Below are 26,135 nucleotides of genomic sequence, written 5' to 3' on the forward strand. Positions count from 1 at the left end.
AGGGAATCAGGCTAGTAATCGAAAGGTTGTGGGTTCAATTCCCGGCCGTGCAAATGACGTTGTGTCCTTGGGTAAGGCTTCACCCTACTTGCCTTGGGGGAATGTCCCTGTACTTACTGTAAGTTGCTCTGGATAAGAGCGTCTGCTAAATGACAATGTAAATGTAATGTAAAGCGCTGTAAAATAAGAATAAATTGCTTAATTCCCAGACACATTTTTGCCCTATTAATGACAACAGATATGTCTACTCCACACTTGCTTTCAGTCATGCCTCCTAATATCGTACAGCCAGATATGTACAGCGAATCCCCCAGGAGAGAGCTCAACATTCTCTCCCCATAGTGGTGGGACAGTGATGACGCAGGTTGCTGCAGGGTTTTGATTCTCCAGCCGGAGAGCTGCTCCTGTGCTTGACGTCACACTACTCTGCCCACACTGAGCAGCTGGGATCCTGGGTAAAGGACAGGGTTGGTGTTTCCTCCCTCTGCCCTCATTCAGTCCCATCTGCAGATATGACACTACAATTCAAGCTACAGTAGAATGCTGGATTTAAGTCAAGCTGTTACTTATACCCACATACTTATAAGCACAAGACATTTCCTGTCCTGAACTTGTTCAGTTTGTTTGAACAACCAGACATGTTGTAAATTTGACTTTTCAGAGAGATTTAAGTGTTCGTTGAAGCCTCCATTGACCACTGACCAATTGACTTCCAGTGACTTGTACAGAAGTGTAAAAAAAATAATAATCTGCAAACAATAATTTTTTTTCTCTATTTTTTTTAAAAGTTGAAAGTGAAGAGAATAGGCTTTGATTAAGCTGGTGCACTGAAACACCATGGCAAAAGCAGCATGTATGCACATCAGCATCATTACCCATGACATACTGTACTGAACCCCCTAAATATTGTATGCGCTATCTTTCACTTTAATGTTGCTTTCAAGTAGTTGCGTGCGTCAGCCATGCACAGTCAATTAAGCAACTACCACCACACTCTACGCACCGATACACAACTACCATCACCCTGTACGCACCAATACACAACTACCACCACACTCTACGCACCGATACGCAATTACCAACACAATCACATGGACATGCCCACTGTTGCTATTTCTCAGGGTGTGTCATTTAGAATTCACTTTAATTTGGTGGTATAAACAAGGGCCTTTTCTTCACAGCAGTGGTCTATACACTTCGCCTCCATGTCTGTAAATGTTTCATCCTTTTTTAAACTGCTCTACAAGATCCATGCTACGAAACAGCTGCACTGTCAAAAACACGCTCCCCTGGAGTGTTCCTGGCAATGGCATCAATACAGTGTTTTGTCAAATGCTGGGGGAATATGTCAAATATTATTACTGTTGTGATTTAAATTTAACTCTTAAAATTTTGCTTCTTTTGTGGCCTTTAACTTTTTAAATCCTACCATTTTAAATATTTAAATGCTACACAGAACTGTCAATCAATGGGAAGCTTTTGGAAGGGGGCTTACCTGTTCCCAGTCTATGCTGCGGAAAAACGTGTGAGCCTTGATGTCAGTAAAACCAGTTTGAACCTGGCAACCCAACCTCTCTTTGGGGTCCTGTAGAGAATTGAAAAACAGAATTACTTGAGAAAAGCGTGGTATATATTTGCTTGCTTAGGTATTTCATAGAATAAAGTATGCCTATGAATATGTATATAAAATGTGACACTTTAGTGGAAACAAAGGTCTATGGGGCAGTGTCTGTAGGGCTGGTATTGAATTTACTACAGCAATATGCAAATACAAACTAAACGCCCACACACACAAAACGCTCTCAGCCAAACTGATGAGGCCTTGACATGGATTGGCTGTCACATTGCTGCCACTAATGGGGTCTTGGCCACAATCCTACACAGGGGAGGGAGGGAGGTGGGAAAAGAGGAGGAGGAAAGGAAAGGAGAGGCGAGAAGGGTTAGGGTTAGGGAAGGAGAGAGGGAGGGAGGGAGGTGAGAGAAGAGGAGGAGGAAAGGAAAGGAGAGGCGAGGAGAAGAGAGGAGGGGTCTGATTAGACCCATTTGAGTGTGTATTCTCTACTCTCACCTTGTTTAGAAAGCCCTTCAGCACGCTGGCAGCCTTCACTGACAAAGACCTTGGGATACGAATAGGCTTTTCGAGAATAACTGTGGAGAGAAAGAGAGAGAGAGAGAGAGAGAGAGAGAGAGAGAGGGGAGAGAGAAAAGAGTAAGCAAGACAACAACAAAAAGAGTGAGTGTGTGAGAGAAAACGTAAAATAGAAAGAGAAGAAGAGATGAGGAGGACAATAGTGATGAGGGAGACAAACAATGGGTGATTCACCATCCGGCATACCAGTGAGGGCCTGTCTGCTGTGTGGGAGTTTAAACAGGGGGATCAGAGAAAAAATTAAAAGAAGGAGGGAAAGACTGAGGAGAAAGAGGGAAATGCTATGTTCTGTACATCACAGGCATCTGTTGTCAGCTGGGGGTTCTCAGTTGAAAGATGTTGGAAAAAAGGGAGATGGAGAAATAGTATGACCACTTTTAGAGCACACAGGAGTATTCATACTGTATGTTTTGTGACCCGGAAACACGTGTGTTATTTAAAGTTTTATCTATAACAACACAAATAATATTGAATTAAATGATATACTATTATTTACATACTATTCTGCATTTTTACTCTTTATTTAATTTAGTAAAAAATGACCTGACCTGACCCCAGTATCGTTTTCCATCATAATCTGACCCTCATTTTGGGTGGAAGACAGTATGCTTGTCCTCTTGTTTCCTGGTGAGTCAAATCAAGCTAAATCCCTCACAGAAATCCAGCCCCAGAAAACAACTCACCAAGCGATCCTCTCTGAACAGCGATGATGTCTGTCTCTCATCCCTCGTTTCCCCCATCAATCCCCCCCCCCCCCCCACCGACACAGTCAAAACAAACATTGCGTGTCTTGGAGCAGACGACCGGATGCAAAGCCGTTTAACATCTCTGACCTCTCTGATGATGAACAGATTACAGGCCAAACAGTGTTTATCCCTTCTCCTACCTAAATGCCATCACCCCATGTTTGTTGTTTGTTTACGCCAACCCTCTTAATAAAATCCTGAGTGGATCAGCTTTCTCAGGGACAGTTGGGGCATTCAGGGCAGCCTCACTCGCCAGCCCTCCATGCACCACTGGCCTGGTGCCACGGAGGAGGGTTAGCCTCTCTGGTGGCATCTCTCTCTCTCTGTGTGTGTGTGTGTGTGTGTGTGTGCAGGCGCACAGGGTAACGTTATGGAAAGCCATCCACCATTTTGGCTGCAGCCCAGCCTCTCTGAAGTGACTGTCTCATTGACACAGAAGGACAGGTAAGGGGACATGGTTGGTGGAACAAGGTTGAATTGCACTGGTGATGCCAGAGTGTCGGAACCTCACAGACACTAACATTCTTAAAAATAATACAAATCATCATGTCACCCTGTGAAAATGTTTGCCAAGCTCTGTGTGTCTGTCTATAGCTGTGGCTTGGCATGGGTGGCATGCCTGCCCATGTTGGGGTTGGCACAGGTTATGGGAGGTGGCATATGGCTGCACTGCTCCTATGGAGATGGGTCTGACTTCCGTTGGTGAGGTGGCATCCAGGAGCATGCTGTTTGCCCCGTGGGGGTGAGTGGAGTACAAGAGGGCTGGCAGATGCCAGTTTTGGTGCCATGCTATGCCACGGGTGGGCATGGTGGGAGTACATGGCATGGGAGACTGGAGGGCGGTATGGTGGAATGTCCGTTACAACAGTAAGGTGATGGGGGGATCACACTCTGGCATATGGTTAGTCTACAAATACACACTAAGACTCACACATGGACCAACAGTTGGCGTGGTCTCCCCTTACAAGATTATTCAAGATATCCAGATCATCCATCTTGCGATTCAGAAACACGTCTCGCCTCTCTCACCTTGGAACAGGTACTCCTCTGTGTTCATGTCAGGATTGTCGGTGATGATGTCAAATGGGGACCTGCCGGCCATCATCTCAAACATTAGCACGCCCAGTGCCCACCAATCCACACTGAACCCTGAGAGAGAGAGGGAGGGAGAGAGAGAGAGAGAGAGAGAGAGAGAGAGAGAGACAGAGACAGAGACAGAGACAGAGACAGAGACAGAGACAGAGAAAGAGAAAGAGAAAGAGAGAGAACCATGCCTTGGTTACAATCAGCAGTGATGTGTTGTTCCTGCCTTGTTCCTTACAAGTTTTTCTGGATTCATTTCCAGACAAACTAGACAGATCGTTTTCGTCCAGTCCAGACACTCACCATAGTCTTCCCCTCTGAGAATCTCAGGGGCAATGTAGTTAGGGGTCCCACAGAATGTACTAGTGGTGTCCCCTGGTCTTATGCCCTCCTGAGAGGGGGAAGAGGAGCATGATGGTAGTTAAAGCAAAGAAAAGTTACGAAAACAACATGGAAGTGGAAAGACAAGGTTAAATACAAACAATTCTGTATGAAAAGGAATAGTCAAAAAGAGAAAATAGTCTCTCTAGCTACCAAAGCCTTGCATTATTCACTGTAGTGGATGATAGCACCACTGCTGGCCCAGAGGCCTTACCTTGCACATCCCATAGTCTGTAAGTTTAATGTGTCCATCGTGGTCCAACAGCACGTTATCCAGTTTCAAATCCCGGTAGATGATGCCCTTTTCATGCAGGAAATTGAGCGCGATACAAATTTCAGCAGCATAGAATCTGAAAGGAGTGTCACAATCAACTCAGTCAGACCTCTACACACCACCTCCAGGGGCACTCTCGCATCTCTTTCAAGAAACACATTCATGAACCCCAAATCACTCTAAGCTGAAGCAAGTTTTACAGTACCTTAATTTTGTTTATTTTTTAATACAAATATATATTCATATTCATGTTCCCAACATTTGGCAACATGAGAGCCTATTAGTCTATCTCATCTGAACCCCTCAGTTTTTCTTTCAAAGTACTTTAGATAGATTTTCCATCACAACACATACTGTCTCAAGGAGATAAGTCTAATAGGCCCCTGGCTGTGAGCTTGTTTTACCTCTCACTGTCTGAGACTCTGACCATGACTACCCCCACCGGGCAGTGTTTTCTCACAGTTGGCATCCAGACTGGCATAATCTCTGTCAGCTATGCCATCATTCCCCCCCCCCAGCCCCCCTAACCCAGGGGGTCTCTCTGGGAGCGTAGCTCATGAATATGTACGATCATTATTGGTGATTACCATGCTGTTTTGCATAGACAAGCTGGGGTTCTGGAAGACAGATACAGGCGCCGGTGGGGGACTGGTGCCTCTCTAAATTACCTCGCCTTTGATCCTACGATTATAACCGCCGCCACTAGAGCGGCCCCGTAGACAGGCACAATGAATTATGGGTGCACATTATGTTGGGTTGAGGTCAATGATTGGTACTCTACTGGCCTTACTGAATCTCTGAAGAGTATCCTCTCAAATAGTTCTTTCATCCTGAGCAAAACTGAAACTGGAGACATACGGTTTAAAAATGTAAACTAGAAAAAGCCAATTAGAAGTAGCTCGAGCCTCTGTGCATGTCCCTGTGCAGTTCAGACCATTTGGTTATTCTCATCCTTTGAGAATAACCAGAGACTCATGATCCAGTTGAACAACTGATGTCAACTTAACCAGATTCCAATCAGGACAGTGCCGAGGGCTGGCTGCTTCTGTGACATCCTGTGACAGGATGGCTTTCCTGGAAGCCACTCATCCTTCTGCCTTGTCCCTTACACTTTCAATTCCATGTGCAAGAGAGAGCGCACAATGGAGAAAGAGGATATTGGAAAAAGGAAAGGAAGGACTTAATCTACTTTTGTCAAAAATATTATCCATGTTGGGATGTGAATATTTATCCTTGGAAATAAATGGATAACTCTGAGACAAGCTCTGTAATTGTAAGAGGGAGAGGTTTGGGGTTTCTCCCCCATGTAAGCGGTGGTAGTTAGGAGATGGATGGTTACCGTGCGTGTTCTTCCGGAAGCTTCCGTTGTCGTTGCATATGAAACATCAGGTCCCCTCCGTTCACATACTCAATCACCAGAAATAACCTAGAAACATAGCCAGGGAAGGGGAATCTTTTGTTAGTTTTTCTCGAACATCGTGAAGAATTGTCGACTTTTGAGGGATTTGTGTTCTGAGGCACAACATCCTGAGAAGCTCAGATCCCAAAAAGCAATTTTTTTCCAGACAATACAGGAGTAGGCAATTCATCAAACTGCCAGCAGAACTGAAATTGAATGAAGTTCTCTGGTTAAATAAGGTCTTCATGAATATGACACAGACTTGATCTATTATATAATGGTAGCTTTAACAACAAAAGAGTAGAATGGGCTCAGTAGCAATGGGAGTCCCCAGTGATTCGATTTATTCCTTTTCAGTTTCATTCAATCTCATCTGTTTTTTCCCATCACAGATGGACTCTCTTGACTAGGTTACATTTCAGGACACTCCTTTGAAATCTGCCTTTGAGTCATCATTGCATTCACCGACACTGATGAAGTGAGTAGAATGTTTCATGTTGTACACTGAACAGGCATAGATGTTTCACAGTTCAAGGTCGGGGGTGCAAGGCTGCTGTTGTAGTTGCATGGAATGATCATGTGAGATTTGTTCGTCTGCCACTCAGCCTCTTACCGACTTTCTGTCTGGAAACAGGAGTGAAGGCCTACTAAAAACGGATTGGTCGAAGCCTGCTCAAAGACATGTTTCTCCGTCTGCACCCAGTCGATATCCTTTAGAGTCAGACAGACAGGAAGACAGACACAAACACAGAGATACAGACACAAAAACAGAGGAAGAAACACATTAGCAATCCACTTGTCTGATCAATAAACTGCCACCAATAGCTTAAAATCAATGCATAATGCCACGGGTGAAAGTAACGTTTAGTATCAACCTTGTGTAGCAGGCTAACGCCTCTACCTTTCATTATGAGTTGATGTGCTGTCAAGACAATTCCAAAGAGGGAGCGGCACATAACAAAACACTAATGTATACTTCCGGAGCATGGTGGGGCTTGAACAGTTACAAGATAACAACTCTTTCAAGTTGAAAATTATACTACTTTTATTCATCTCTCTGAAATCACTGCCTTGTGTTCTTCATTTAACGTAAACAATGCTGGTACTAGTTCAACTGCAGAAATGCAGGTTCTTATTTCAGGTAAACTGTGGCTTGGAAGAATGAAACATCAAACACTACTCTCGCTAGGGGACACCATCACATAAGGAGCATTAGTCAGTGAGACACCTGGTATTTTCTCTTCTGATAAAGCAGGGGGTAAAGAGAGCAAATGAAACAAGAATTACACTAAGACACAGCTTTCAAGAGACATTCAATTCATTGTTCAATCAAATATGTGCCGTACAATACCTGATTTACAAACACATTATGACTTGATTTGCAGGCTACCTCATCTGACAAGACACAGCTTATGAATGCACATTCTCTTTAGGCATACATCCTCTCAAATTCACACACAAACATACGTGCATACACACACACCCACACATATACAAACATACCCACAGACAGACAGCTTTACAAATCTGGACATTTTAATTTCCGACCCCAGTGCCAGTAGAGAGCAGATTACACTGCCTGGTATCAGCTGAGGTTGGAAGTCATGCAGGAAGACAGCTGTTGGGGCTTTTCTAGGACATGACCTTCCTTCCTCTCCTGCCCTGACTGTTGTCATTTGCTAAATTTGTAGTCTCTCTCAGTACCAGTAGTATAATATACATTCAAGAATAAAATCCTGTCACTTAACATTTCTTCTTGAGATTTAAGGAACAAATAAATATGACATTCCCATGTAGGACAAAGGACAAAGCATCCCAAACACTATTGGCTCACGTCTCCCTCGATTCCTCCCCCATTACATTTAGTCATTTTACATTTAGTCATTTAGCAGACGCTCTTATCCAGAGCGACTTACAGTAAGTACAGGGACATTCACCCCGAGGCAAGTAGGGTGAAGTGCCTTGCCCACGGACACAACGTCATTTGGCACAGCCGGGAATTGAACCAGCGACCTTCTGATTACTAGCCCGATTCCCTAACCGCTCAGCCACCTGACTCCATTACAATAGAGAAAACAATCTCAGGTGCAACTTGTCTGTCTGGTGCATTTTGCTCTTGGCTCACTGTTTGAAAAGCTGTCCTTGGCTGGCCTAGCTGGGGCTAGGATTGAGCCGGGACGGGGCACACCGGAAGCCAAGAGCTGACTGGGCTTAACAGAGGCCAGCTGGGCTCTGCTCCGGTCCAGAGAGCTGCTCTGACGCACGATCCACTTCAGAGACTCAAGCGGACTACGTGTGACTAAGATAGATCCATCAGGAATGAATAAAGTTATTTTAAATTGAACTGAACGGTACCAACTGGCCTCCACCATGTTGTTTATACCTAATTCGGTATTGGGCATGTAAGTGGAGGAGGCCAAATTGGAAAGAGAGATTTGATGGGTCAAAATGTAGCTCGGGATTGCTGAGTCTTTCATCAGTCCTCAAAACACCAACACTAAACACCAACACAACACACAAAATACCAACACTAAAGGCGGGTTGTATGCCAACCCGCCTTTAGTAGTAGTGGAAGGGCAAGTAATGATTCATAACATTAACTGGTCAGTTGAGCTTCCTGGCACTGAATTAAATGTACAGCCTTTTAGAAGACTCTTTATGTTGGGCTGTTGGAAAGTATCTTTGATGTCAGCCTTTAATAAACAAATGAATAATTAAACAAATAGAAATCCAGGCATACATTAATAAATATTTCACTGTGATAACCGTCTGGATCACTGTCCAATAAAAATCAAACTTGGAAGTGATCTGTTCATGAGGGAACAGTGTAGAAACAAACTATTATTGTAGCATTGATAAATGTTTTGTAATTTTTATGCACAAAAGTAACAGAGACAATTTATATGTTATCCAGTGCAATTTTTCCCAATTTCAATTGGTGTGGAAGAATAGTAATACCATAGCTCCACCTAGTGGATATATAAAATACAACCGCCTAGGTGACCAGCAAGCCAATACTCGATTTGTACCCAGAAACTACAATACTACAGCTTAGGACTCCTCAATATGAAATCATTCTATTTATAGTATCTCTTTTAGAAACCAGTTGTCATCCTTATGGTTTCCAGATGTGAACTGTCTCACCAAAGCTTTTGTGTTTCATTCATTCATTACTCTGCTTCTTTTGTTCCTTCAGTTTCCTTCCTTTTCTTTATGCTTTTCTCCACTTCTATTCCATGTATTTGTTCACTTCCTCTTCCTCATCTTTCCCTTTTCCCGTCCTCTGCCGTTCTTCATTCTTTCTCTTCTTTTCAAATCCCTCAACCCATCTCTACTCACTCTGGCTTGTTGTGACTTTGTCAGTCTCCCGCCTCCCCCCCCCCACTTCTCCCTCTCCCTTCCCCCTCCCCCTCCCCCTCCCCCTCCCTCTCCCTCTCCCTCTCCCTCTCCCTCTCCCTCTCCCCCTCTCCCTCCTCCCTACCTCGTCGTCATGCACAAGCTCCTTCTTCACCACCTTCATGGCGTAGATCTGCTCGTTCTTCTTCAGCCGCACCAGCAGCACCTTGGCGTAGCTGCCGCGCCCAATCACCCGGATCAGGTCAAAGTCGCCCAGGCCCAGCCCCTGGGAGATCTTGATGCCATCCATCCCGTCCACCACTGCCTTGATGTCCTACAGGGCGAGGAGAGGGAAGGAGGGTTACAGCCATGCAGGCAGCATGGAAGCTCTATAGCTCTGGATCTGACTGGAGGTGTCCAGTCACAGATGCACAGAGTTGGCCAGTTTAGGGTTAGTTAGCACACACTAAAAGCTGGAGAGGATGAAACTAAAAGTGAACTCCCATCCTTAGCTGTTTTAAAGAGGAATGTGCTTGTAGTTGGCCTCACCTCTGAGTCATCCTCTGTTTTGTCCACCTTGCGATTGTGTGGTAGAAATGGTACTAATGAGCAGAGACAGAACAGAAGACCATATATCACTCTCAAGTATTTATAATGCCATCTACGTTTTAAATGATTGAAACTAACTGGCGTGAGATGACTTTGTCCATTATACACATACTCTACGCAGGGTTACGTTTGCACTGTGCAGGGTTGTTTAGTTGTAATTCCCATTGACCAGCAGAGGGCAGTGTGCTCTACAGAGATTCAGACTCCCTACTGCCTCTTTCCAACTAGGTCAGCCCACTGGTGGATACGGTGCTGTTCTGTCATCACTGGTCTACTGTGTGGCACTACAGTCACCTGCTGGGCTAACAACCTTCACAGTGACCTTTACACTGGGGAACTTCTGTGTAGAGTGTTCATCTTAGTCAAAATGGGAGGCAAGTCCTTCTAGACATGGCCCATAGGCATTGTAAACATTAGAGCAGTTGTGCAAGACCTGGGGGATTGAGCTATTGAACCCAGATCCCATGACTAGAGTGTGGGGTTAAAAGATTTGAGATTGTTTCTTTGCACTCCAAAAAAAACAGTGAACGCTTGCAGCAGCAGCAGCAGTTTGCCACAGCCTACAACTAAAAGGGACGAGCACAGCACAGGATGAAGTAGGCTCACCCATCACATGAGACTTTAGTTGACTTTTGTATTCCCCATGAAACAGCACAGCTCATCATAAGACTTCACACACGTGTTCAGAATGTGTTCTCCAGAGAAGATCACATCAGACATATTGAAAACAGAGGAGCTTTCCTGGGATGTGAGCAGCTTACTTTCATCTGCGTCCTCTGTGTCTTCAGGTGGGAGGTCCACCTCTTCACTCTTCTCATTTAAAGGGGGCTCCTGTGATGGCATGACTGGATCCTGGATGGGAAATGGCCAAAGATCATACAAATAACTTCACTTGGTGTTTATGCTCCAGTAGACAACAGTGCAGCTCCAGGACATCATGACCACTGGTCAACCTCAACAGAGGAAAACAAAACAAAAAAAACAACGGGCAAGTGAAAATTCTTTAAAGTTGAGTTAGATACTGGATGCCTTCCTGCATACACCTACATCCAGCTAAATTAAAAAGCAGAGGGTGATCAGGCTATTTTCTGTTTGATGATTAGATGGTGATGTCAGGCATGGAGGCCTGTCTGACATCACAAAAGGCTAGATTGAAGAATGTGCTGCTGAAAGAGCAGTGCTACATGCCATGAAAGAAAACTGTGTTGATTAATCAGGGATGGACTTTGTTTGCACGGAGATCTACTCAAGACTCTACTCTCATTTGTACCAAATGAACTAATTCTGAACCTTGTGGGTCAACAGAGGGGCCTCAAGATGTTTAATGTGGTATTACTGTGTCTGTGCTCCAAATTAAAAGTGTATCAAAGGCAAACACAATGTTTCCTTATTCTAGAGAGGACACATGATTCCTACGATATTCGCTGCAAAAAGAGGGTCATTCACATGCCAAGCATTCAAGCCTACTGTACATTCATTTGACCTGAGGTAACGCTCCAGTGTAATGTCTCCTTTCCTGTCAGAAATGTCTCCTATTCAGAAGGGCAGGGCAGGGCATCCTGAGGTGCTACAAGCACATAAGTACCAGAATGAGGTATGGCGGAGAGTCACACGCTATTTCAACTAGCATCTTTGGACATACTGTACACCCCCAACAGCTACTGTTGAACGGAAACTACCATACAGCCCCTTTGCCTCAGGATGCTTGGGTGATTAGTGTCGAACCTGACCAAACAGAGTACTCACCATAAGCCTTTGGCAGGTCAGAGGGACGAGTTTGTGACAGCGCTTATGGACCAGCAATTTGCAGTTGATACACTTGTAGCCCTGCCTCCCCAGCCCCCATATCCTTTCACTGCAGTGGCCACAGTATGCTTTCTGGAGAGCAGACAAGATGGAGAAAGGGGGGGTTATACTTTAACTTGATGACATAGTTAAACAGAGACGTATTGATCAAGAATCAATGGGTGACAGCTAATGTACATAAGCCAGGAGACGAGTGTTGGAATTTAGTGGTAATCATTGCTAAGGAATTTCCAAGAAGATGACTATGTCAAGTTGTAGTGAAATAGTTTTTTTTTCAGTATATCTCTAGGAAATATTTTAAATCAATAATTAATGAGTCATCTGTACACTTGCTGGTTAAAATAGCTTTTATATCTTTGTTCGGTCTAGACACTGGTGAGTCAAACATGTCACAGAGCACATGAATGTGGGAATGTTGTGTCTGTTGCAGAATACTGACACCCAATCAAAATGACTGTTTACTAACATTCTAAGGAGAACAGAGCCGCAATCAAAGCACTGTTGCCATGGAGATACTGCTGATAACTTCAAAGTTTCTCCCCAACCCCTCCCAAATTGACTCAACAAGGAATGTTTGGGGATAGAGTTATAAATTAATAAAGTAATTAATTAGTAATAAAATTGTAAAAAAAAAAAAAAAAAGAATCCCTGTGTGGCAAAGACACCCTGGGGAGTAAATAACCCTTGTTCTGAAGAAACTTTTAAAGATGGGGGCCCAGAACTCCTTGCCAGACTGACTGGGAAGAGAGCGTCCATAGACAAGGAAACACAGGGGGTTATAATCCATGCCCTTTGTTCTTTAAAGGAGACACAGTCTTAATGTGCTACTGTGACTTTGAGTTGAGGGATACAGATCTGCCACAATCCAAAATGAAGGACAAAAACTGCTATCAATCACCGACAACTTGGTCTTGACGAGAGACATTTAGATTGGATAGGATCACCTCATATAATTCCTATCAAAGATAACAAACACTTTTGTAATGAGAGGACAAGAGCAAGTCTGAATTTATTTTCTTGTTGCCGTGTTGATTGGTGATAGTGATGCATTTTCCGCTTCAAGTGGACACTTCTTTTTACCTCCATACAACTAATTAAGACAATAAATTGTCCTTCCTCAAACAGGCTGTATTTATCGCAGCATTTACCCAGGAGCCCTGAACATCTTGTCCAACTTCTTGCGCCAGCTCACTGTCGACTTGAACATGGCTGATACACTTTAGTCTGACTGGCCTTTTAAATCGGACACTCGAGTCGTTCCATGCTGCTAAGAGAGGAGCTAGGCAACAAATGTGGAACAGACCCCATAAAAGTGTATTAACTGCCAGTGCAGTTGGTCCTGAGTCAGAGCAATGAAGTCACCCTCTGCGGTGCCCTTGACCCACCACACAGACTCCCGAGGGTGCTGTTGTATAAGATACATCAGCCAGCCCTGCCTACTCATGCTAAGAAGCTCAGAGGAGTTGGACAGCAAAGTGGTGCACGCTAATCATTCACATTCACATTTACATAAAAAGGTGCTAATGATGCAACCGAGTCATTGTTTCTCCCTGAAGTGCACAACACCGTGACACAATGCACATTTTCTGTCAGAGTGGGGGTGTTCAGCACAGTTGTTGCAGTGAATATAATGTGTTATTTCTAAGCTGTTATAGACTGTATGATGTGCTAGACATTAGTAGAATGACATGACTGGCTGTCAGCAGTTCATGCTGGGAGAAAAAGCTCTTATCGATTGGCCACTTAGGTATCACTCCAGGTCATGAACAGGTCTGGAAACAGTTTCAGCTAAGTAGCTCTTCCTGCGTATCAAAACGTCTTTATCATTACTCCTCAGCTTAAAGGCTTGACAGACATTGAGCTCTCCACCATAACATTCTAATAAAAAATAATGGAGACCATTGGCAAACACACCCAAAGGTCAACACACGAGAATAACTAGTAGAGCTAAAACCAATAACAAAAAAGTTCTCTATGCTACTCAACAGACAGAAATATAGACTATCATGAATTTAGTAGCAGAAGCGAGAAGCCTTGTTTTTGCCGTGTATGCCAGCTGTCTCAGTGGAGAGTTTGAACTCTGCTTTGTTTGGGTCTTTTATTCCGCTCTACTAAAAGATCGACCTCAACAACGAGCCTATACTGTCAGTCACCTCCCTACCAAATACTAATGGAGGGAATGCAGAGTGCAGTCAAAAGACCCCATTATGTCTAAGAAGAAGTATTCACAATGTATTTATTCTCCACAACAGAAAGGGAAAGAGCGAAAGAGAGAGAAATTGAAAGAAAGAGTGGATAAGGGTGTGTGGCCTGTGTGTGTGTGTGTGTGTGTGTGTGTGTGTGTGTGTGTGTGTGCGTGTGCGTGTGTGTGTGTGTGTGTGAGGGGGGGGGGGGTTGCGAGTGAAACCTGACCCACTTCTCAATTTTTTGCGTCAGGAGGAAAAGTGTTCAGAAACTTCCCTAACCAGAACAGTCCAAACAGTCCATACTGTAATAACCTGTTTCAAAACCACACCAATAAACTTCACTTACTAAACTCTAAACCTTCTTTCTCAGATGTGGTTAGGCTAATAGTGAACGATTCACAGTCACCGAAACATGGAGTACAGTTAGAAAGAAAAAAAAGAATTCTGGAAATGAGAGGTCTTGCCAACCTTCATCCAGCCCTCAAAGCACTTTTGAGCTGCTTACCATCAGTAGAGGAGATAATGGAAGTCCACTGCTCTGAGCTGAGAACCCATGTCTGCTGAGTTAGCAGAGGAGTGCACTTAACTGCCCCACAGTCCAGCCTGGACATTCCCAGTAACACCACAGCACCTCAGGGACACATTCACCCTCAGTAACCATCACAACCACACCTTTACTAACCAGGCTGCTAGCCTATTTAGAGTGTTTTAACTGGTCAACTTTAAACAGGCTCTAAGTGGTCTAAATTCAAACTGAACACATTTTCCAAGTCAAGTTACATGCTGTTTAATTTAGGAACTTGGAATTTAATTAAGGAATTTGGCGTGGTGCAGTTAGGTGGCAAGACCTGGCACTCTCTGTCTTGCCCTCTTCCTCTCGTCGGTGCTTGTGGTAGCATCTGCAAACACAGAGCACCTGTGTCTCACATTTCCCCTTCAGAGGGGATAGGCACTCAGGAGCAGACAGTAACAGCATTAACCTCACACTGCTGCACCAAGGCAGAGTGGACACTGTGCATTAACAATGACTGTTGGTGTGCTGCAGCATGATAACCATAGGAATGTAGGTCACATGCTAATGCATGCTAATGCTAACTCACCCTCCACACCTCTGTGAATTCTACCAGACACTGCCTCATACCAGCATAACAACAGGGATGATGGGGTGTGTGTGTGTGAATGTTTGGGTGTGTGTAAATGTGTATCAAAACAAGGCACATCTAGGCCATTTGAATTATGCATCAATATCCACACAGCTCAGTGGCACCAGTGACTTACCGGTAATAACCTTCCATGTATTATTCAGCCACAATGTTTGTTAATGACTGTGTAACTTATAAATCCAAAAGTCTAGAAGATTTCAAAAATTCTACCATATTACTTGCTTCACCAACTTCTTTCTGGTCAAACCAAGACTTGTATTGACAAAACATGACCACACCATTGTCCTCACACAGGTAGCAGTCAGACTGGGTGAAGTGTGTAGGGCATAAATCATGCAAAGTCGACCTAGAAATCTATGTCAAATTGAATTTAAGAATGATGCAGGAGGTGAACGGGGTGGGACTCACCCTGTTAAAGCGCTTGGCCTGGAAAAGGTGTCCGTTGACTCGGTAGAGCTTCCTCCATCTTCTGGCCCCGCGGCGGTAGATCGATTCTAGGACAGAAAGGAAACGGTGGTATAGGAGCAGCATTGGGAGAATGAGGGATCGACACAGAGATGGAGAGAGGGATGGTGGAGGAACAAGGAGAGTCCGGTCTCCCAAACAATCCTAGAGGAGTAAGTACAGCACCAGGTCTGGACAGAGAACTGTGGCTGGACTGAGAAGGAGAGGGGTCTTGACTTGCCCTTAAAGCCACGGGCTTTCAAGTCTTTATCAAAGTGAGTGAGGAGAAAACCCATCAGACTCCTTAGAGACACACGCATGCTCACACCCATACTCTCAGAACTCACTCCCCCCTCCCTCCCTCCCTCCCTCCCTCCATCCAACCCTCCCTTTCTCTTACACTCTCTCTACCCCCCCCCCCCCGTTCCTGCCCCCCTCTCTCTCTCTTTGTATCAAACTCAAGTGGACTGTTCTGTCCTCACACAGGTTCATATACTGATGCAAGTTATATCAAACCAGGATAGGGTGGATGCCTTTCCCTCATTCACCTTCCTGTAGATCTAAATGGTGATGAGATAACCCTGATTAGTGTTAGATCTGGATGATATCATTAGAAGATCCTTTCGTATTAAAGACAAACTGAACTGTTGCACAAAAATAAGCTAATAGGGTTATTTGTACGTTGTTGTATCGCTTTGGATAAAATAGTCCAGATACTAATTGAATAAAATGTTAAATGAATTGGAAATTTTCTAACATGTATTATTGAATGCATACATTACTGCTGAATGCTGATCGTTAGCTCTGATTGAATGATAATGATGATGATGTCATACGATTAGTTGGAATATTCTCATTTACAGATAGATATTGCCCGCCTCCTCCATAGCTTGTCTCTCAGATAGATGTGGCAAGTGAAGTCATCATGAGGGGAAATCAACCACACCCCAGTCAATAACACAGAAATTTGATAGTACCTCCACTCCTGCAATTTCAGCAGACATGAATCCTATGGACAACAGAATTTGTCCAGAAATCATCGTGAGAGGAGATTACTGTGTGTTGGTCAAATGAGGTGAGTCCCATTCTCAATCAGAAACGGTGTAGTCTCAGCCCTCATTGCTTCTTTCCTCTACCAATCCCCAAATCTTTGACTGAGCTAACCCTCTCCATCCCAGCCCTACTGATTGCTGACTGGTGTCTCTGTCTTGTGGTCTGGTGGGCGCGGCATGCGCCCGCTCACTTTGCCTCTGTTGCCATGGCAACTCCCTCATCAGCCCACCGCCTGTCAGCTGTGGTTAGTTAATTGTGATGACGAGAGGGCCTTATCGGCCAATAAAAGTGAATCTTCAAATAAACAAGCACAGCTCCTCTACTCTGAAGACACACACCGTATAAAATATGCTGTCGTTGTGCAAGCTTGGCGGATTTGTATGACTTCTTCATTTTTTGTGTTTATTTCCTCAAAACTGGTTGCAGAGTCAGTGCCTGTTTAATTTTTCATACCCTGGGGTTCATCTATCTTCTTCTTATCACACGAAGAACCCACACCATCCTTTATATTCAAACCAAAGATCCCTCTCTTTCTCTCACTCAATATTGATATGATCGAAAGAAAACATTCTCTCTCCCATTATCTCTCTGTGCATGGTTTTGTCTGCTTTATGCAATGAGGTCAACCGGCTTTAGTCTCTGTTTAATCTTGGGCTGCTCCATTTCTTCCATCACGATGTTCATACGCTGAACATTAGGAGCAAGTCGGGCCGTATTTCCTCTGTGCTTTGCTGTGTTGGTTAGTATGCAGCACAGAGGCATGGAGAATAGGATTCAAACGCTTGACAAGACACTGAAGGCAGAACAACAGAAGAGAAGAGCTGGTTTCCAGGGTTCAATGGGCTTCTCATCCCCGTCAGAGTGGTGGAATACAGCCTGAGCGCCATGCAGGGGACTGTAATGCAGACCTGTGTCTGGACCGTGTCTGGGAGGAGCCGGCCTGTGATGGATGCCTTTACATCGGAATCCATTACCCTCTGATCATTAAAGCGTGCTGGTTTCATGTCCGAAACTAGTGATGGAGAGCATTTCATTTAATGATGAGAAGCACATGCAAATGCATGCCTGCATACACACACACTACAAGAAGCGTGTCGCAGATACAGTCATGTTACGCAGTCACGCATGCACAAGCACACACTAAAATATGCCGCAGGTACATTCGTGTTATACCTTCATTTGAACATACAGTGACACGACATCTGTGCTAGTGCAGACAGGGCAGCTCAAGGAGGAAGAGCCCTTGCTCTTTCGCACTTTCGTCTGTGGATTCTCCCGCTAATCCTGTTAAATCAAGGAACCGCCGCCCGCCACCACAGATTACCACGCGTTGTTTCCATAGCTACCCAGTTTTCCCTCTCCTCCGCCACGCATCATTGTGGGGAGACACAACATGCCACTGCAGAGAAGCAGGCATTATCCAATCAGCAGTGAGCGTGTGGGTGTGTGAGCGTGGACTACCTGTCACATTACAGGGCCCGGTGGCCACATGTCCAGCACAGCATGTTTAGTTTAGGTTTACATGTAAACCAGGCTTGTCCATCAGGTAAACTGCAGGGTTTAGTGTAACCATCCTATCATGTTAAACATTTTCAACTGTACATGGACTTAAAGTGGTGGAGCTGGCGTAGATTAGTGTTGGTCTCAATTTAGAATATGACATTTCATCTACATCTGTGTGCAAAGTAGGCGCGAGACTGAATGCACAAAGGGGAGTCTCTGTTCAAACAACCTCTGATGGAGAGCAGCTGCACCTTTGTTTATGAACCCTGAGCTCAGTCGGAGCGACTTGATGCTGCCACACTCAATAAACAAGGTTTCAATGATTACAACACTCCTAGAAACCCACTGTCCTGGGGCAATGACAACACAAGGCTGCAGACAGGCTAGGGGAGGTGTGAACACACATCGGATCAGCCTGACGTTGAGTGGGTGTGTCAGAACCATACCCTAGCATCACACCAGGACCTGCCGTTGCAGTACAGCAGTGTGAAAGACTCTTTACGCTACATCAACTTGTACATCCCAAGCCATAAAAGTTTACTTTCAGTTTCTACCAAACTATAAATACATATATTCGTACATATAATAAAGTTGTCAATAAGTGTATATGACAATACAAAATCTGTGAATTTTAAGTACAGATTGTATAGAAAAAGATGAATACAATTCATATGAAAATGTATTCATCTCTCAATTTATACATTTTATAAGAGATTAAAAGCAAACTCCATTTTGGGTAAGTTTGTGGCAGGGATAGTAAGGCTTTCCAGTTTGCAATGGATGAGGTGAGAGGTGGGCAGAGAGATGACTGATAAGAAGAAGGGGGATGGGTCATCTGATGCCACCGCTGGTCGATCACTGAAGAGTTCATCTCTCATCATCCAACTGACCTGTGGGTGTGAGTCAGTATGAGTCAGTCTACGGTAATGCTGACTGAACCATGACGACCCCATGGGTCAAATATCACGATGAGCTAACAGTAGAGAAGTTGAAAAACCTGACAGGAGTTTATATGTCCTTAACTTTAATTGGCTTTTAAAAGCCTGATGTATTCTCTCAACCAGAAGTGTTTTTGGTCGGAGATGATCTAATCAGCACATAATATCAGGCAGAAGACATTATGTTTAATCCTCCATGAAAGTCAGATTAAATTAGCCTCAGATGCAAACTGGATCCAATTAAATAACTATGGCAGAGTCAGAACAGAGAGAGCATGCTGTTCCGGGCACTGTGCAGAGCAGGAGCAAGGATAACCTTTCCTGAACTGCAACACACACACACAACAAAACATAAACACACATGTACACACAAAGGCAAATGTATGCACACACTTTTATAAATATAGACAACCTTGCCGTTACTACACTATGTCACACCACACAAGCATACACACTAGGTTCCTCTGGGTTTACCCACCATGAGCAGGCTGACCTCTTACAACCTCCCCCTTGAGACACAGTGTTGCATTGGCCCATTTTCACCAGCCCAATGCCAGAACAGGAGCCAGTGATGGAGAGAGAGACAGAGAGAGACAGAGAGAGAGAGAGACAGAGAGAGACAGAGAGAGAGAGAGAGAGACAGAGAGAGAGAGAGAGAGAGAGAGACAGAGAGAGAGAGAGAGAGAGAGAGCGGGAGAGAGAGAGAGAGAGAGAGAGAGAGAGACACAGCACTGAGGTTTAGGCTGAGAAACACACAGAGCAACACCAGGCAAGAAACATGTCAACAATCCTTCAATGAGGACCACACACACACACACACCGTACAATACCAGACCTGGGAAAGCGTACGACAGAGCAAGTAATCCCGCCATTTTGTTTGTAAAAGGTTTTCACAAGGCTCTGTGGCTCCTAGCAGAAACCCCTGCAGTTTTGCATAGAGCCGAGGAGGTGTGGATCTACGGCAGGACATTTACAAGGGCTTGACTCACTTCCAGACATTGTTCCTCACACTAGCAGGAAGATGGTAATACTCCCCCAGCAACGCCCAGCCTCCCAGCCTGCCCCGGGACCCCTTCAAGGGAAGGCGCTCTATACCAGCCCAAGATTCTTAGGATATAAGACTTCAAAGGTTTGGGGATAAGTCCCTTACAGTGGAACAGTATCATTTCAAAGGACAAGACTGTTCCCATCTTGAATAGGCAGTAATGTGAGTCGAAACTGAGTGAGAGGGAACGTCCAAATGGATGATACAGTTGCTGGCACAGAATGCATACCAAAGCATGAGCTGACAGCTAAAGTTTTCGAGGCTCTTGTCCCCACTGGAACTCTCCCAACGTTGTCCCCTCCCATCTCATTAAACATTGTTATTTAAAGTAAAGAAATGACATGCCTTTGACTCCCAATACGAGATTGCCAAGTAAGGGATCTTTGCAGTAGCCCGCAGGCTCTTTCGGACACAATTAGACCTCCTTGATGTGGGCCGATCAAACCAACCAAGAGGCATGACGAAGAGACATCGCCAGTTAATTTAACAGTTAATTAAAATACATTCTTAAAGAGCATAGAAGTAGCTTGAGAGACTAACTTTCAGAACGTCCCAAACTAATGAGCTGTGACTGAAGGGGTTACAAAGGTTGTGGTGGTTTAGAAGAGTTTCGGAGCACAGGAAGTTTGTAATAAGGAAAATGTGAACGTGAGGGTGATTTATTTTCTCTCTCACCCCTATCTTTCTCTTTCTCTCTGTCACAAAGACATGCACACTCTCACACCTTCAGCAGTGTGTGGGCTCCCCTGGATCATGGTTGACGTCCTGCCCTGCGCCGATGAGTCAGCAGCTCTTTGACAACACCATGGCAACAGATACATCTATTTCATCCACCACTGCATACTGAACCAATTAAAAACCGACACACCAATGAGCATCAAAACTACATAGGCTATATTCACTATGAGCCTTCATGAGATCTGGATGTTGATCAATTACACTTAACATACTTTTTAAGGACTTTTGGTGGCTACTTGTCAATGTGTTTATCATTGGACCAAAACACAAACAGTTGGAGCCTGGTTCAATGTGTGAGTCAGGAGTGAGACTGTACCACCCATGTTCTAGCCCATGCTCGTATCTATCTATAGCAGTCCTCACATGCCTTTGATGAGATAAATCTAAAAACGAGCTTTCACACTGGGCTCGAAGGCATCTCTTTGATTCAGAGCTTTTATATTGTACCTTCTCTCTTTCCATTGCTCATGCTCAGTAACTGTTTTCTGTTCAGCCCCTCCGCCCGCCCCCCCCCCCCCCCGCCCCAACTCTCTCGCCCCTCTACTTCTTCAAAAATTCATTTTCCCTCAAACACTTATCCCTCTCCCTCTCCCTTACTGAATCTGCAAAAACATGTGACATCTGTGGTAATTAGCTTGATACTAGACCTTACAAAGGACTTTTACTGCAGTGGTTTATGTAACAATTACTGTCCTGGATTACAAAAATACCCACAACAGTATCATCAATGACATTGTGTTGTTCTGAGGGCACTTCCTATGTGTGAGGACATCTCACAACCTTGTATGTAGTCTCAATCCAGCCAGCCACCCCACAGAGCCAGGCCTGCTTGGAAGCTACTTACATACACGTTAAGTCAATGCCCATGTGTCGGACAATTCAAGGCTGAATGTTTGATCAATGTTGGGTCCAATAGGTTCGGTCTGAACACGTGAAAGACGTGTCTATAATGAGTCTATACCAAGACTAATGCCTGCTTCTCTGCATGTCTGAGAGCGATAACAGGCTTTAATGACCTAAGCATTGGTGGCCTTAACTGTATTGTTATGTCAGTTGTTGTATATGTGTGTGTGTGTGTGTGTGTGTGTGATTGGTCTGGTACAAGCTGTCTTAGCACTGGGCAATTATGTTTTCTTGCTGTGCCTCCCAGGGATGTCAATGTCCCCAGCCTTTCTCAAGACTTTGTACACAGCCCTAGGCAGAGTAGGAAGACTGAGTTTTCTACACGACTTCAAGACAACCCATGGTAACTGAGACAAAGCCCTCCCTTTAACACAAAGACCTTGACCTTTTCTCCGTAATACCCTTGAGAAGGAAAGACAATGGCACAAGACAGATTGACTGAGGCCAACTAGATTAGTATCCACTTGTCAGGGAAGATAGCAGGGGACGTGAGTCTCTAAATAGGTTACAGCGATCACCATCTCAAGGCTCTGTGGAGCTCTGCGCTGCTCGAAGACAGGAGCTGTCAGGACTGACAGGAAGCAGCCCAAGGAAAGGATACTCAAATGTTCTTAGCAAGGAGGAAACGGAGGAATATTCAATTGTGACACATTCAGAAACAGCCGGATCCACGGCTCATTATTGGGACTGTGCCATTTCACAATATGGAGCTAGAAATATCTATACGTACAGCTAATTTGCAGTTCAGTTAAGGTGCAAACACGTAGGAACTGAAATATACAAATTATAACTGATGTCTGAAACTCCCCATCTTTACAAATAATACAAACACACATCTGCCAGCTTAACCAGTCTCAGTCTACCACACATGCACACACTGTCACTCAGAAACCTGATTTGCACCTAGCCTGTATACCTGCATGTTCAGTTGTTCTCAAAGAAAGTACCGTGGCTGTCAGCACAGGCTCCAAGTTGACATGAGGGACAGGTTTAGAACTAGGTCACTGTCCTCTGAGCCATGCCTATGACAAAGACTATGAGCGAAGAGCATTCAGGATAAGCAGCCTCCCAGCCCTACCTTTAACTCGCAGGTAGAAGAGCAACGTGAACAGCATCACTTCATCCGGTGGTGTCTCTCCTCTGACTCCCTTGCTTTCACAGTCTGGTTCTCATGATAGAAGACAACCCGTCTCTCTCTCTCTCTCTCTCTCTTTCTCTCTCTCTCTCTCTCTCTCTCTATCTATCTCTCACGTCTACTCCTTCTCCTCCTCTTCATCCAAAACTGTTCTGGTCTTGTCTCTCCGATGCTCCCTCCCTCCCTCCCCCTCCCTCTTCTCCTCTGTACTCCCTGAGGCCGTCTCTCATCAGCAGTCTTTCTGTTCTGAAAGGCATGCATTTGCACTCACAAGCAGCGCACACACACACACACACACAGGGCAGGACACACTTGCACACACACACACATCATCAGCTTCCTGTTCCCTACTCCTGTTATTCTCAGTGAATCCCAGTCCCTCGCTTAATTATTAGACATTACCTCATATAACAGTGTAAAAAAATGGTCCCAGGTGAACAGCTCTCATTTTAGGGTTTAGCTGATTGCTTTATCCCTTTGGTGCATAGTGCTAGGGACAGTCCTACAACAGGATGGAATCACTGGAGTCACACTACAGTTGTTTTAGTTGTTCAGGTGCCATTGCACAAGTCTTACACCAGATGGCAGACTCAGCTGCACTTCTGGCAGGATTCTTTGCACTGAATAAATGTCCTCCTAAATTTAAACCTGAACTCTATTTTTAGATGATGTGCTGTGCCTAATGGAGCAGTTAAGGTGCCTTATGGTGTTCCTGTCCTGGGTGACGATTGTTCCCTGGATTATGTGCCTGTGTATTCATATATTTAGCACATGCACCTACAGAAGGCTCCATGGCTTATGCTTGCTTATACGTACTCCTAAAATCTAAAGTAAAAGCTAATAAATGACCTCTCAGGAGCAACACCCACCCACACAAACCACAGTAAAAACTAGCACAAATCGCACCTCTAGCAGTCTTTAAGAAATACTCCTGTTACAGATAAGTAGCTAATTAAAAGCCATAAATTCCACCTTTGGCTCTATAAAACACTTGTTTCTGGATGCTGCCTGCTGGGTTCTAATTCCAAGCCCAGGAAAGGATTCTTGAAGTTTCCCTCTCCCCCTCCTAACCTGCTATTGTTGCAACACTAGGGAGGGTTGTGCAAGCATTTTCAGAATTCTTTTACAATGAGTGTATAGTCTCTCCCTTCTGAGTTCTGGAAACTTTATCAAAGTAGGGCTAAAGGCATGTGGCTTTATCAGCAGGGATGAAATATAGCTCATTACCACAGCCATATACAAATATAACTAGCCCATATGGAAACAATGTCTGCCCTGTATGAGTCAGCACTGCTGGTGCTGTTTGTTCGACATGTAGTCAGAGAATATAATATAACATACAATCTGAACATGTCAGAGACATGGCTTGGTTTGGTTTCTTATTGCTGATCTTAGATCTGTACCCTAGTATCAATGCAGAGGTGAAGTTCAGCCTTATAATCTAATTACAGCAGTGCACAAGACTGTCTGTAGGTAGTTTACAACCTTAATACATACCAAGCCCCAGAAAGTTAGGAATAGGTATTCTGTTTTCTATTTTTGTTGCAAATGCCCCAGCTTCAGAATAACAAACCACGAGGCATACCAAGGTGACCTGGTCAATCCTGTGTTCCACTAGAGGACAATAAGAGGTGGAGCAGACAGGGAGATAACAGGAGAAATAGAGCAAAATAAATAGACAGAGGGAGGGATAGACAGAGAAAGAGACAGAGAGGCAGACTGAGCAAGAGAGATAGAGCAAGATACACAGAGAGAGAGGGACAGAGAGAGAGAGAGACAGAGACAGACAGAGAGAGAGACAGAGAGACAGAGAGACAGAGAGAGAGAGAGAGAGAGAGAGAGAGAGAGAGAGAGATGCTAGAGGAAGAGAAAGGGAGAGATGGACAGGGAGAGAGCGGTGGTTGATAAGGGGAGGAGGCAGAGGTAGGTGGTGTGAATCAGATGAGGAGGAGTGGGAGGGAAAGAAATGTGACGGCACAAGAAAAGAATAAGACAGAGAGATGAGCAGGAGGCAGATAAAAGGAGAAGCCACTGCAGCCAGGGGATTGCTGGGAGGAGGGCATCATCACCAACAACAAGGCTGCTGCACCACTCACAAGCCCAGCTCAGGGAGTCTTAAAGAGGCACACGCACCAGCTTAACAATCCCTCGACTGAAGATGAGGTCTGGCCCATCCTTGCCCAGCCAAGTGCCATTGTCCTCACGTTAGCATGCTGCCAGCTTAAGTGGGTACCCAGTGGGGCAGCATTATCCAGCCCTTTGTGGATTAGCCTTCGAAGCTGATGTGCTCGAGGCTAGAGACATTCACTGCACAGGTCCGCCTGAACTACTCCAAATAAATCAAGCACCAGCCCAAAACGAGGTCAGCGTTAGTCTTGGTGATGGCGTGACGGCCGGATAAATGAGATCCTAGACTTAAAGATGGACTGAGTGGTGTCACCACTCGGAGCAGTAAGGGTGGTCCCTGTCATCAACATCACCTAACACCAACCTTCCTTATTCCAGTGTACAGTACCGTACGCCTGTTTTTTGGACTGCAATGTTGACATATTGTTCAGTACATTGTAGAGCTAGGGGGAAGTCTAAAAACAGGGATATAGGACTGCGTATTATTGACAGCTGTAGGTTGTTCTCTGTTCTATCTAGATTAATGCTTCCCTTCTTGCTTCGCCAGCACTGAAACCTGGATAGCATCCCAACACCCTGCGACAAGGCTCAAGCTATTTTTGTAACCGTTTCTTCCCTCTCACTTCACGCTCACAATTTTTTGGGGAGGCATTACCCTAAAAAACCCTATTGCAATTTGCATTGACAGATCGACAAGCTGTAAGCTCCTAAGCTCTCTCTGCCTGCAAGGCTGGTGAGGCAGAACAGGCCCAGCAGATGTGGTACAGAAGGCTTAGAACATAAACAGACTGGGAGCCATAAGCTAGACCACGACAGTGGGACACACAGCAGGGCGTCTTCCCTTGCTTTGTCCAGAATCTCTACCCATCAGCCCAAAGGGGGTCATTTAGTAGCCCACCAGCCTACAACTACAAATACAAACAAACACAACCTCCTGCCCCCGCCTTTACATTTGGAACTGATGGATTGCTGTGGATAGAGAACGTTTTATTACTCTGCACTCTACTTCAAATGAGAAAAGTGAATGATTCATGTTACTTCCGAGGCTACATTATTGTTCAAAAGGAGAGGACAGGTGAGTGGACATACAGTAAACCTAAAGAGTCCTATAAATGTT

General features: G+C 44.7%; 1 protein-coding gene across 4 annotated transcripts in view; it reads right to left on the reverse strand.

Moving 5' to 3' along the window:
- Positions 1-26,135, reverse strand: part of prkcz (protein kinase C, zeta) — a 51,625-nt gene that overhangs the window by 6,545 nt on the left and 18,945 nt on the right. For 3 of the 4 annotated variants that reach the window (XR_014732046.1, XM_084679969.1, XM_084679971.1), the window contains 12 exons: positions 15,541-15,626; positions 11,724-11,855; positions 10,739-10,829; positions 9,918-9,970; positions 9,514-9,702; positions 6,646-6,743; positions 5,973-6,059; positions 4,574-4,709; positions 4,282-4,369; positions 3,925-4,044; positions 2,069-2,148; positions 1,496-1,585 (listed from right to left, as the gene is read on the reverse strand). Coding sequence is in view for 3 of the 4 variants with exons in the window: in XM_084679969.1 (XP_084536095.1) it covers positions 1,496-1,585; positions 2,069-2,148; positions 3,925-4,044; positions 4,282-4,369; positions 4,574-4,709; positions 5,973-6,059; positions 6,646-6,743; positions 9,514-9,702; positions 9,918-9,970; positions 10,739-10,829; positions 11,724-11,855; positions 15,541-15,626 (1,250 nt within the window). In the remaining variant the exon portion in view is untranslated. Of the gene's footprint in view, positions 1-1,495; positions 1,586-2,068; positions 2,149-3,924; positions 4,045-4,281; positions 4,370-4,573; positions 4,710-5,972; positions 6,060-6,645; positions 6,744-9,513; positions 9,703-9,917; positions 9,971-10,738; positions 10,830-11,723; positions 11,856-15,540; positions 15,627-19,905; positions 20,005-26,135 lie in introns of those variants that run through there. The other variant, XM_084679970.1, reaches the window with a different exon arrangement.

This window comes from Hypomesus nipponensis, chromosome 18 (genome assembly GCF_054491055.1).
Source record: "Hypomesus nipponensis isolate SF chromosome 18, ASM5449105v1, whole genome shotgun sequence".
Taxonomy (NCBI): Eukaryota; Metazoa; Chordata; class Actinopteri; order Osmeriformes; family Osmeridae; genus Hypomesus; species Hypomesus nipponensis.